Source organism: Aphis gossypii, chromosome 2, assembly GCF_020184175.1.
Source record: "Aphis gossypii isolate Hap1 chromosome 2, ASM2018417v2, whole genome shotgun sequence".
NCBI classification, from domain to species: Eukaryota; Metazoa; Arthropoda; class Insecta; order Hemiptera; family Aphididae; genus Aphis; species Aphis gossypii.
The window spans coordinates 31446068-31459805 of NC_065531.1; the positions used below are offsets into that span (position 1 = coordinate 31446068).

The following is a 13738-nucleotide window of genomic DNA, read 5'->3' on the forward strand; positions in this document are numbered from 1 at the left end:
TCTTATAGTAATTATGCTATGATTATAACAGTTGAATAGTATAAAATATCCTCTGGTTCTCGATTATTATTGAGGTAAAATTACGGATTTATAACGAATTATAATTAGATACAATAACATTTTATAAAAGCGCCATCTATCGGACGTATTGATTCGATGAGAAATGAATTGGGTTATTTTTTTCTTAATCCAATAAAAAGAATTCTTAAAACGTTCGTATAATGTAAATATGTAATATATAATCTTATAAATACAAATTCCAATAATCATCAGATCATACGTCAGAGTACAGATATACTGTCTAAAATATCTTAACCGTGGCTTAGACGTTAATTGATTACTGAATAAACTATCTGAATAAAACCGTGGTTAACAAAATATTTAGCAGACGGCCAGACGGGTTATGGACTCACGGGTATACCTTGCACAATTTATTCACCAATCTCATCGAGGTGGTGAGGTTTTAAAAAATATAATGTGGATTATTCAATATTCTTCAGTAACGTCGCAGAAAAGATTAAATTTGATATTTTATTATGCGGTAATATCTTGCTGATTAGTGTAAAGCATAGACTAATAATATTATAATTTATAAGTTTATGGTGTAAAACACGAACTACTACTAGTAGCGAACTACTACTAGTAGTTCGTGGTGTAAAATATATATTATTATTTATTATAATCTACTGAGCTGTAAAGTGTATAAGATTCTTTATCATGATTTTGAGTTTGAAACCACTGAGATAGATAAGAATATACTCTACTAGTACTAGTATATTCTTATCTATCTCAGTGTTTGAAACTCACTCTTTGGTTCATGTTCATGATAATACTAGATCGCTATATTGAACCTAGAAACAGTTTCTGTTATAATTTTTGATAAGAAAATCATTTTAACTATTGACGTTTCTAGATTCATTCTTTTAAAATTTTACAGGTTTCAAAAACGTGTCGTCTTACTCATTTTAGACTTAAAAAAGGGTTTTTGTAGTTTCTTCATCTCGATTTTCAAGTCAATCATTCTAAGTAAGTACAACATTTAATGAATAGATGAAATAAAACAGTGGCGTGTGCATTTTGAGTATGGGGTCCCTAGTGTCATCTACCGATAGTATAATTACTATAATTGAGGTCTTAAGAGTCGTAAGGTTCTGTGTCAGGGTTTTGTATTTTGTTTATTATTACCAAACAGAAAAAAAAAAACGAAAATTTTTCTGAATTATGTGATTACAAGTACATCATAGTACACAATACCCCTGTCTATTGTGTGTTAACCCCATCTTCCTAACGCATAATATAATAACTATTTAGCTGGTATTTATGTATTTCAAAATTATGTCATGAAAATATGTGAGAGAATCTATTCATTACTGAATAATATTTATGCATATATATTTTAAATTCGTTAATATGTCAAATTGTTTTTTTCATTCTAACAAGAAAATACAGAGTAAAATGAAGTCTTCTGAAAATACAATTTGCTTTATTATGTAATTGTATGACACTAAGAATGAGAATAAATATGGGGATAACATCTAGTTAATAATAAAATTGTTTGTGTTAATACTTTTAATGTGACTTACAACATTGCATTTGTGTGTACAGATCATTAATAATAGGGATAGTAGTATGACCAAAATGGCCAAAACCAATTAAGAGTTAATATTTTTACAATTTACACATAAATAAATTTCTTTAAATGTTGGTTTAGATTTTTTAATAAACAATAATTGAATAATTTAGGTAAGAGCTATCTACATTATACATTTTCATATCATATTATGATTATTGTACCTATCTTAATTGTATAAAAATAAATTAAACTAATATCTTTACATTTACAATAATTTGTTAAAGTTACTTGCCTTGTTAGGAGGGGACCTGAATAAAGAAGAGTTCTTTAAATATTGTAGGCACCGCCTAAAATTCTGGACTGCGCATTCCTTTAATAGAAAAAGATAATTTTATGTAGAAATAAACTTTTTAAAATATTTACTTTTATTACATAGATTATATTTTTTAAAAACCTATTTTTTTTTTTTAGATAAAATGGCGTTGGAAATTTTAGCTCAAGAAAAAGTGTGGCTCGATAAATCAAAATATGCTGATGCAGAACGTATGTTTTATGAAAAACAATCAAAGGTAATTGATATTTTTTTAATATTCTAATCAATTTAATATGTTTATTGATATATTATAATTGTCTATAATATTTAATTGCCTAAAGTTAGTTTATTTTTTGTTCTATTTTAATGATTTTGGGTTATTATATTGCTTTTGTATACTATTTTTTTTAATTAGTATTTTACTGGTGAATATATTTGGTTACAGTTATTACAATTGTCTATACTGGAGGAGGAGGCTATATAAAAAAAGCTTAATTATATATTTTAAAGTCAAACTATTAACCTAATCTAACCAATGTTAAGTTGTTTGCTTTCAAATAATATGTGTTATGACTTGTAATTAATTTTATTATTACAATTAATTTTTGGAATAAGGTGGAAAAAATTAGTAGTGGTGCTAATTCATATAGTGCAACAATATTAGTAAGTGCATGTTTTAAAATTGTCTATTTTATATCAACGAGAGCATAAATTCATATTAATGCACTGGGCACTTATTGCTTGGCCAAACTGCAAGGCCTATTACACATTTTTTTTTAATTCTTTTTTGTTTTCATATATAAATTAAAGTATATGTATTTAGCTTTTATTAATCTCTAGAATTACATACTTCTAAACTATAATTACAGACTTGAATCATATATTATATTACTAGCTGAATTTCCCGTCTTTTCCGGGTTAAATTTGATTGGTTTGGTATTAGTAGTTCGGTTGTGCTACGGTGGAGGCGACGTAGAAGGGAAAATTTGGTTGGTAATGTCTAGCCACTGCACGTCGCCCGCTGCCATACCACAAACCTCGCCCACCATTAAAAATCAACTATTTTATACTCTTTTTACCCTTTAAAATGAAAATTTCGAAAAATCCTTTCATAGTATGCCTATTCCTATGTAATAATAACTAGTAAGTATATTCACTAAAAATTTCAAATAAATCGGTACTCTAGTTTTGGCTGAAAGTTGATTCCACCCTTAACTTATATATAAATATTAAGCATTTACCTATTCATGCTGAGTATCATATTTTGTATTATCTTTTTAAAGTTTATAAATTCCTTGTTCAGTTTTGAATCCATTAAGTAATAAACATATAAATTGAATGGATACTTAAATGTACAAAATTGAATATTTGTATACTATTATTATTTTATTATTTACTAAATAATGAAATAAACTAAAAGGGTCACTCGTAGTTGATTGGGTTTGAACTAATGTTCTGATGCGCTTAGTCCTGGATTTGATTCCAAGGTAGCCATGAGCATTCTTGCACGTGGTGGCGTCAGGACTCTGGAGCAAGCCGACCAGTAATTACCAATGCTCCCACCTGACTCCTTAGATAACTAGACTTGTCTAGTTAACTAAGAATCATCTTTGACACCTTGACATGAGAAATAGGGCTAGTCCTCAAAAAGTAGCATGTCGCTTAGAAGATAAAAAGAGGATGTAAAACCATTGATTATTTAGTGAAATAATAAACTTAAGTGATCTTTTTGATATTTGTTCAAAAGAATAAACATGTTTTAAAAGATCATTATAATTCTTTGGGTTAACTTAATGTTTAAATATAAGAATATTTAAAATTTAAAAGATGTTCTTTTATCAATATGGTACTTGTTTGTTATTGCCCCATCACTAGCCCAGCAAGGTTCACTTACTATTATTTCATTAGCAGTGTACCAATTTGTAGTAAAGTATCTATTTTAAAAATAGAAAATTTATATATTGTTAGTATGTTGCCAACTTTTTGTGTAACTTGAACAAAAAATTGTGTTTAAAATTAATTTTAGTGATTTATTAAAGGTTTTATTTAATGATAGTGATATTTTATTTTGAAAATATCTAAATGTAAACAAAGTGGGTAATAAAACATTATAAAAATTATCACTACGGAATCAAGATAGATGTCAGAAAAGGAATTAGTGAAAAAGAAAAGGATTCATAAGTAAATAATTAGTTTACTGGTTCTAGACTGCTATACACTAATATTAATTCATTTCATATATTAATGAAAAATACTACTGTAACATTAAATAATTGAATAAATATCTCGATTTTAAAACCTAGAGGATGGTTTGGAAAGTACAATGAATTTATTACGTACTTAGGAGGTCAAAATTAAAAAATACCAGTGTTTTTCAAAACAATTTGGGAAAACAAACAAAGTATTATCGAAAAACAACATTTTTGTCAATAAAAAAACTATTGATAAGTTAAAATTTTTGAAAATTTAATACAAGGTCCACCATAAGTTTTTATATCTGGTAAAAAATTAGGTATTAAAAATGTACACAATATTTTTTTATGTGCTCTTAAAGTTCAAAATTTTATAAAATCTTTGATTTTTATAACTTAAGCTAAGTGTTGAGTATGTAATTTAATATTCTTCATAAGTATCTCTTAATATAAAACTAAAAAAAACTAAAAAATTATACAAACACAATTATCTTTTATAAAAATGTTAAGAAGTTCAAATTTTAACAAAAATACATATATTTTAATGATTTAATGAATGTTAATTATTATGATAAGCAATGAAATTTTAATTTATTTTAATGTATTAACACGTTGACCATTACATGCCTCTGGTGGTCATTCAGTAGGTATTTGTTATACATCAAGCATATTTTTTAATGTCTTCCAAATTGGTATATATCAAATAATTGAAAAAAAAAATTGTAATGATTCCCGCTATGCCATGATCTTTATTGTAGTGCATTATTGTAGCGCCATAGAAAAGTTAATAATATAAAACCAAATTCATTTATGGATGCCGGCAGTCATATGGCATGGTAGTAATGATGAACTATGGACGAGGCGGTCACATTTGTATAAAATTTGAGAATCACAGATGACCACCGGCAGTCATATGGCAGTAAACGTGTTAAACCTATTTTTATGTTTACTAATATATTATTGAATTTAAATTTTACATTCTCATAACAGTATGCATAACAGTAATGTCCTGTGAAACACTACTCTTTGCCTACCTTTATTAATTTTTATTTAACAAAGTTATATGATTTTACTATTATTGTATTTAGTGGCATATCCTGGGGGGTTGGGAGTTATAACCCTTCTCCTCTCCTTAAAATACTGGATACGCTAATGATTGTATTAATATATATATATTGTTAGGCTAATGGTAAAGCAATAATAAACAAGTATCATTAATAATTACTTCTACCACTTTTATTATTTATTAAGAACTAATCACTAACATTATAATAATATTATGTTAAGTTGTATCGAGTTTGTCTAGTTGAAATAGTTAAAATAAATAAAGTTTCTATTAGAATTATAAAAATTAAAGTTTTTCAGTTACTATTTTTTTTTAAAATTGTAAATATTTGTAGATTAACTCTAATACATGCAAAATTTAAAGTAATTATTAAACGCTTAAATTAAAGTAGGTATATCAACTTAATAATTTTGTTATTTGAAATTTGTATTTATATTTACATTTTCAGTTAGAAACTAAGAATAGTAGATCATATTTATAGTTAGAACATAAATATATGTAGAAAGATAAAGCACCTACTACTTTATAATACTTAATGCTAATTTAATTATTTTATATATAGTAGAATATTGGTTTTATTTTAATAGAATACCGGTTGTGAGGTCCCTGGCAAGAAAGTGCTGTTAGCTGAGATTGAAAAGGCTCGTCAAATTTTACATGAGAAAGTTCTAAATGTAAGACAAACTCGTTAAAAATATATAATTTATTCATAAATATGGCTTAACTAACATTTCAAAATAATATTATGTCTTTGTATATAAGATTTTATTTTAGCATTTGAGAGAGATTTTGTTTCTAAATATTTTTGTGTATCATAAAAATGTTTAATAACATAATAATTGTTCCATAAAAATATACCTTGTACAAATATTAGTTCTATTTAAGGTTTAAATTTCATATGTATTTATATGAAGTACTTAATCACATATGATTATAAAATATAATATATAATATCTATAAAGTGAGATGTAAAATTTACTTGACTTTTAGTAAAGTAATTTCAAATATGTATACATTTAATTATATTCTTATAAAAATGGTTGTAGTTACTATATAATATTTTTTTACTGAATGAAAATAATATTTGGCATATTGTTACAGATTTAATTGTTAAAAATATTGAAAATATTTTTATCAAAAGTATATTCAGACAAATACCATTGAATAAAATCTCTCACATTTTTTTATGGCTTTAATTAAATTGTTAAAAAGATTATTTATTTATTTATTAATTACTTTTTATTTTTTTAGATTGGTGAATATGAATCATCTGTCATTTGTTCAAGGGATACAGAAAGTTCCAATACAATCAATGGTAATTAATCAAAATTAATTAAAAAGTTTTTAATAAAAATTATTAATTTTTAACTATATTACAGCAATTGCTGATTTGAAAAATGCTTTTCAAAAGTTGGAAGTTCGTGTTAGTGTATTGGAAGGAAAATCTCCTAGTGTAAGTATTTCCCAAATTAAATATAATTAAATCTAACTAAATTTTTTTTCAATTAATTTATGAAAGAATTTCAAATGAGTTTGTTAAATCAATTTAGTAAATTATAATTTCCCAAAGCCATAAAATAAGCTTATGATAAGATCAAATAATACAATTAATGTGCTGCATAGTAATATTGTTTTAAATTTGATTTAATTGGATGCTACTTTCACCAGTAATATTCCTGTCTTACAAATATATGTCATAGCAAATTTGTGTTCAGTAGAATCAATTGTGTATTGTTAGCTTAAATATTAAAGTAAATTGACCTATTACCAAAATTAAAATTTTTATTTTTAAACTAGAAATAATTATTTTTACCTAACCAGAATTAAAAATGTAGTCACATGTATTAAAACAGTTTATGAGAAATAATAAATGTATTATGATACAACTCAAAAAGTATATACAAAATACTTAGTAAATTATACGTTTTTTAAATTCTCTAGGATTTTAACCATGATAAATATTGTCTTATATAATTTAACATGTTTACAAACATGGCATAATTTAGAAATTCTTTTAAAAAATTCACTACATTAAAAAACATATATACTTACAATAAACAAAATACTAATACGACTATCTAATTGTCAAATTTTAGAACTAAGTATACAATTCTATGTGTAAAAGTATTTAAAATAACCTTGTTATCATAATATTAGAATAAAATGTAGTTAAATAGTTATAGTGTATAAATGAAAGAACTCCACATCAATTATACTTGATAGAGGTTTAAATAAAGAAAACCCCATGTTATATTATATAGTTGATGGCCATGAATATGCCAATATTATTATTTTCTATTCACACTGATATATTATCATGCACAATTTATGTTTTAGAGTTCTTCAAGTAATTCAAGTTCATTGAATCAAGGTATTTAAATAATATTATTAAGTTTGTGAGTCGTATTTTATTGATATAAATTTGTTTTTATACTAAGATATTGAACAATTGAAAAGTCTGATGGAAAAGTTAGAAGCTCGTGTTACCTCATTAGAAACTAAAAAGACAACACAATCTTCTTCTAAACCGGAAGAAAAGGAAACACCAAAAGTAAATGATGAGGAAGATGATGATGTTGATTTGTTTGGATCAGATTCTGAAGTAAATATTTAACATTAATTATTTACAATTATTTTAAGTATTGTTGTTATTTAGCTTATCATAATTAGAATTTAGATAGATTCTTATTTAAACAAATATAAGACTTGTGGTTTTTATTGTATGGTATAGAATAATATTAGAATGTATCTATAATGTTTTGTTTAATCAGGTTAAAACCTTAAATTAATTTCAATAGTATAGTTTTATTATCATAGTAAATTAATAACTAAATCTTTAAATTTTCTTTGTGTTTAATAAAAAGTTTTATACCTAATAGTGTATTTCAAAAATCCTTTCAAATTCAATAGTATAACTATTTGAAATTCATTAGCAATTATATAGTACTTGTTAAAACAAAATTGGCCACTTTAATTATAACATTCCAATTTTGAAAGTTAAAATCAGTATCTGAGTCTTCTAAAAATCTATATTTTGGGAAAAAATTATTCCTGAAAAGTTCCCAATTGCAATTCAATAGAGTATAGTTAATTTAATATTTAGATATAAGTTCACTGTCATTTATGTGCATTCTAAAGATGAGAATATGGAGTTATAAATTATTTATATTCTGAATTAGGCCTACTATTTACAAAATTGTTTTTTAAAATCTAAACTTTAGATTTTACTGTATTCCTTCTTTGTATGATAAAAATATATTATAATTATCTTATAAATATAATTTTTAGGAAGAATCTGAAGAGGCAGCCAAACTTAAAGCCCAGAGGGTAGCGGAGTATTCGGCTCGGAAGTCTAAGAGTAAGCATGTATTAAGGTTTTTATTTTAGTCAGAAATTATATTTAAAAAATTTTAAAAACATTAATAGATTATGAAATAATGAGTATTCAATTAAAGAATTACTTAGTATATTATTAATTAACATTTCTAATATATTTTAAAATGTTTAGAACCAACTCTTATTGCAAAGTCAAACATCATATTGGATGTTAAGCCATGGGACGATGAAACTGATATGAAGGAGTTAGAAAAGGCAGTGCGCCAAGTTGCTACCGATGGTTTATTATGGGGAGCATGTAAGCTAAATATATATATTTTTAATGTACATTTTTATCAATTACAATTTTTAAGAATTCTTTTTTTTCTAGAAATTAGTTATTTTTATTAGTCTTATAAATGATATATTTAAAAAAAAAATAGTATTTTGTTAATCTAAATTTCAAAATATATATTCATTTATATTTTTTTGACTACTAGTGTGACTAATATAAATGCAATAATTATTATATTATTATTTAATTACAAAATTTTATTTTTCAACTACTTGTTTGAAGAGTTGTACTACTACCATAATTAGTAGAATATCAAATAATTTATTATTTAAACCAATAAGACTATTCAACACTTCTATGAGTATTCTCAATACAAAATATAATATGTCATATTTGTGATGTATAAGTTTTATTATTAATCATTGTGTTAATTTTATTAATCGCCTATAATCTCAAATAAATTATTGAATTTAAAAAAGTAAAATTTAGTTATTATGGATTAACTAATGTCTTACTTGCTTACATTCTAATAGGATAATAAATTATTGAAATATTATATTTGAAAGTAGCCATCACATATATATATATAAAATGTGCTGTTTTAGTTTAGGTTTAGTTTAAACTATTAAGTATGTTTCTTAATTTTTTCTTCAAATAGAGAAAATAATTTTTCGGTTTTTAAATGTTCAGTATTATAAGTTTAATTGTTCATACCAAAAAAAAAAAAAAACATTAATAGCAACTGAATAATTTTAGTTTGTTTTAATTAATAACTAATCTTTATAAAATATTCTACCCAAGGAAAGTAAAGTACTTTTATTTATTTATTGTATGGTTAGGAAAGTATTTAAGTACACATATTAAAGTTGGTGATTTTATTATTACTGTTAACATACTTTATTATGTTATGTAAATTATTATAAAAAAGATAAAAATGCATATAATAATTAACTACTAACTAGCTCATTAAAATATTGTATATGTAATCTGGAAACTTCAAAATTCTGTTTCACATAATTCAATTTATTATTTCAGCTAAATTGGTTCCATTAGCTTATGGAATACATAAGCTTCAAATTAGCTGTGTTGTTGAAGATGAAAAAGTATCAATTGATTGGTTACAAGAAACATTACAAGAAATTGAAGATTATGTATGTATTATACTTTTCAGTTATTATTAGCAATGTTATAAACTGTTAAATTTTAAAGTGAAATTAACTTGGGGTGTTTGATTTGTTCCTTAAACCAAATATCAGAACAAATTATTATACATGGTAATTTTGTTTGAAAATCTAACTTATGAAATTAAAATTTGACTTAAGTTTATTCAAGAATGATAATTAATTAATTGTTACCTATACTATTATTGTTATATTATTAATTAACATATTAAGTACTTCATAGTTTTTGACACATATGTATGTGTAATGGTGACTAATTGTTGATGTCAGACTCGATTAATAAAACCATTCAATATTTTAATTAGTTAATAATTATAATGTAGAAAAATGGAAGCATTGCTTTGACAACTGAGTGAATTATAAAGTTGTGTAGATGTCTATAAAATATTTTGTGTAACAGTGAATTATGGGGACAATGTCACAGTTGTCGAATACCCATTAATCAAGGTACTTGATCTATTAGAATCATCATTAGTTATTTTTAAGAATTTTAAAAATTAATCCTAAAACTATAAAAAGTTTTGATTTTTAAACTTTTTTTGGTTAATCATAAAATTTTAATACTTCAGTTTATTTTGGGTTCAAATTAAACATTTATAGTTTGATTCAGTTAAAATAAAAGTTTTTGGAGTAAATTTTGTTTAACTTAAAACCATAATGGGTTGTAACATCATTAGTTTAGTTATAGTATTACAGTATCATATATTATTTCTACTATTTATATATATATATTTTTTTTTTTAGATTCAAAGTGTCGACATAGCGGCTTTCAACAAAATTTAAGATCAAAAATTATTTTGATTTATTCAAAACACTAAAAATAAATTAATAAAAATTGTGAAACAAATAATCATTAACTGTATTTTTTTTTTCAAATTAATTGATTTAAATATGAAATCTGATTTTGATATTTATATATTATAATGTTGTTAAGGTAATTCATTATTTTAATGAATATGAAACAATTCAACCACATTATTATATTTGAAATGTAATTGAAATTACTTTTCAATAAGAAACAACTTTGTGACAAAAAAAAAACATTGTATAAATATTTATCTACAATTATTTATTGCTAACATTACAAGCAATGTTGAAATAGTATATTAGCATACTTTAAACAGATAAAAAAAAAAATGATGAATTTTGAATAAGGTTAATTAAGTATTAAAGTAAAGTACAACTAAATAGTATACTGTTCAAAACATTAAAAAAATAAATTGTGCAAGTTAACATTTAAAATAATATTTACCAAATACCAATGGTCATATTTTTGCAAAGTATAACTTTTCCTAATTTATTGTGTTATATTTTTAAAATTAACTAGGTGCTAATCTAAAATAATTTTCAATATGTTAATACATCATGTAAAGTAATTAATTTGTTCTCTAATTTATTAGAGAAACACAGCTTAAATGAGTGATTACCAGATACTTAAAAGTTACAATACTATAATTATAAAATTTAGTTAATATCTTAAGTGATCTGTGACTCCTAATTTAGAAATCTCAAATTGATTTGTCTTTAATACGGAACATTTTAAGTAATATGTCATATACTTTTAATTTACATTATTGTTAATTAAGGCAAATGGTGTAGGTATAATCTCAAAATTCAAAACTTATAATCCGGAAATATAAAAGTTTATTTATTTTTTTTAATATTAAGTTGCATGTTTTTTTTTATATCTGAAAAATAATTGAAATATTAAATAATCTATGTTAAAAATTAAATATGTGATATTTCTCGTACAAAAAAGCTTTCATAGCTTCATATCAATAAACATTTAGTTAATAAAATTACGTTTAGATCTTGAAGTCACCCAAACACTGTTTTGTTTCTGATAGTAGACACTAAAGACATAACTGTTGTACATGCTTCAAAAGTTGGAAACAATAAATTAAATTTTACCGACTTGCCTTTGCTTGCAGATTTGATATGAATATTAGTATTAATATAGATATTAGTAGTTGATTATAGAATTTTCTTCAATAGAAGAATCATAAATCGCGAGGAAGAACTTTGTTTTTTTTTTGAAGAAATGAATAAGTCACAAGAAGTATCATTGTTGTAATAATTATTAAAATATTCAGTTGCAATATAAATACATTTATGTTTTTAATGAGTTTTAATGCTACTGACGCCTACTGTATTACCTTTATGAAAAAGAGTCGATAAATATGCACAAATAATATGTGATTTCGGATATTTCTTCTATTTACTTCATGAATAATTAATTCTTTGTTGGACTGTTCCCTTGCCTAAGTTGAGGAAAAATATTATTTGTCAACAGGCGTGCGAGAAGTCGGAATAACGAGAAAATTTTTATTTTATTTTACAACAACTGATATTATTGTCTGATTTCACTAATCAGAGTTATCATTAGTTATTTCAATAATTAATATATCAGCAATGTTTAACAGACAAATTATTTGTATCAAACTTTAATTTTTGAGTGAATTGACCTATGATTAAACTATTCAAACTTTTAAGGTGAGATTATTATCTATGATCATTGTTAGCTTTTAAGAAATTTAAATTTTAAAGGCTTATGTTTTAATGACTTGAATACCCAAAAATTAAATTATGTAGATACAGAAAATGTTAATTTAAACTTCTAAAGTATGTTTCAAATTTCTACAACTGATAATATTTAACTATACCAAAAATTTAAAATTATTTGATATTAAATCGTTTATTTACGCGTACATTTTTGACTCCGTAAAAATTTTAACTTAAGAGTTAAGATAACATTTTTTTGTTGGATTATGCTCAAGTGCTCAACTTCTTTTATAATTATTGTAAATCTAACTTATGGAAAACCTTGTGTTTAATTTTCAATTCTTAGTTACTTATACAACATCTTTTTAGAAATGTTTAACTACAAATATTCATGATTTTGACAAATGTTGTCAACATTTAAACTTCAAAGTTCAAACGCTAATAAAAAAAAATTGTGATTATGTATTCTTAAAATTTTTGAATCACTATAATACTAACTCATGAGGAATTTTGTATTAAATTTTCAAGTATTTTGGCTTGACCAAACATTTTTATCGATGTTTATAAAAAAAAAATTAAACAAAAACGAATATTTCAAATGCCTATAAATAGCTTTAAGATAAGCGAAATATTTTGAAAATTAAATTATGTAAAGAAAATGCCGATCTAAATAACTGGTAAAAATTTCAAGTAGGTATCTATGACATATTTTTTAAATAATAACAAATATTTAAAATCGTTTGAGGATAAACTGTTATCGTTAAGTAACCTACCTATATACGATTTCGTAAAGATTTAAAATTCACACTCAAAATATTTTTTCTTTTAAATTATAATGACACTAGTTTTTTTTTTTATAGTTATTTAAAGAAAAACTTATGGAAAACTATGTGTTGAATTGGTTAACCTAAAATAAAAATACTGAAAATTGTATGAATTTTTATCTACCTACCTGCCTATAAAATGAATTACAAATTTTAGCGATTTTTACATATTTCGTAAAAATTTGAAGGACCTTAAAACGCTTTTAAAAAAAATGTGACTAACGATTTTTAATTACAATAAAAACAACTTATAAAAAAAACCTTGTATTTAATTTTCACTTTTTTTTAGACACCTAACATTTTTATCGACATTTCAAAAACAAAAAATACCTACTTAGAAAAATCTAAAATTTCAGTTGTCTAAAAAAAGCCCAAAATTGAGCAATCATGATAGAGAACTGATAGAAGGTGCTAAGTTAAAAAATGTACTTATTTAAAAGTTTTTATCTGGGCACCATACGTTTATTCAGCTACTCG

At 23.7% G+C, this 13738-nt stretch overlaps 1 protein-coding gene across 2 annotated transcripts; it reads left to right on the plus strand.

Moving 5' to 3' along the window:
- Positions 1 to 865: 865 nt before the first annotated feature.
- Positions 866 to 10785, plus strand: LOC114125915 (elongation factor 1-delta). 2 transcript variants are annotated; one of them, XM_027989732.2, is made up of 11 exons: positions 866 to 1026; positions 2045 to 2142; positions 5732 to 5818; positions 6396 to 6459; positions 6524 to 6597; positions 7482 to 7515; positions 7583 to 7746; positions 8433 to 8502; positions 8653 to 8778; positions 9790 to 9905; positions 10680 to 10785. In XM_027989732.2, the coding sequence occupies exons 2-11, from the start codon at positions 2050 to 2052 to the stop codon at positions 10716 to 10718; spliced, it is 867 nt and encodes a 288-aa protein (XP_027845533.1). In that variant the 5' UTR covers positions 866 to 1026; positions 2045 to 2049; the 3' UTR covers positions 10719 to 10785. The 2 variants fall into 2 exon arrangements, with proteins under 2 accessions (XP_027845533.1, XP_027845534.1); XM_027989733.2 differs by lacking the exon at positions 5732 to 5818.
- Positions 10786 to 13738: the final 2953 nt, after the last annotated feature.

Excerpts from the sequence above, each read along its gene's own strand:
- LOC114125915 (XM_027989732.2), top strand. The coding sequence starts at position 2,050 with ATGGCGTTGGAAATTTTAGCTCAAGAAAAAGTGTGGCTCGATAAATCA. Across the intron at positions 2,143-5,731 it reads TTTATGAAAAACAATCAAAG|AATACCGGTTGTGAGGTCCC; the intron begins GTAATTGATATT and ends TTATTTTAATAG. Across the intron at positions 6,460-6,523 it reads AAGTTCCAATACAATCAATG|CAATTGCTGATTTGAAAAAT; the intron begins GTAATTAATCAA and ends ACTATATTACAG.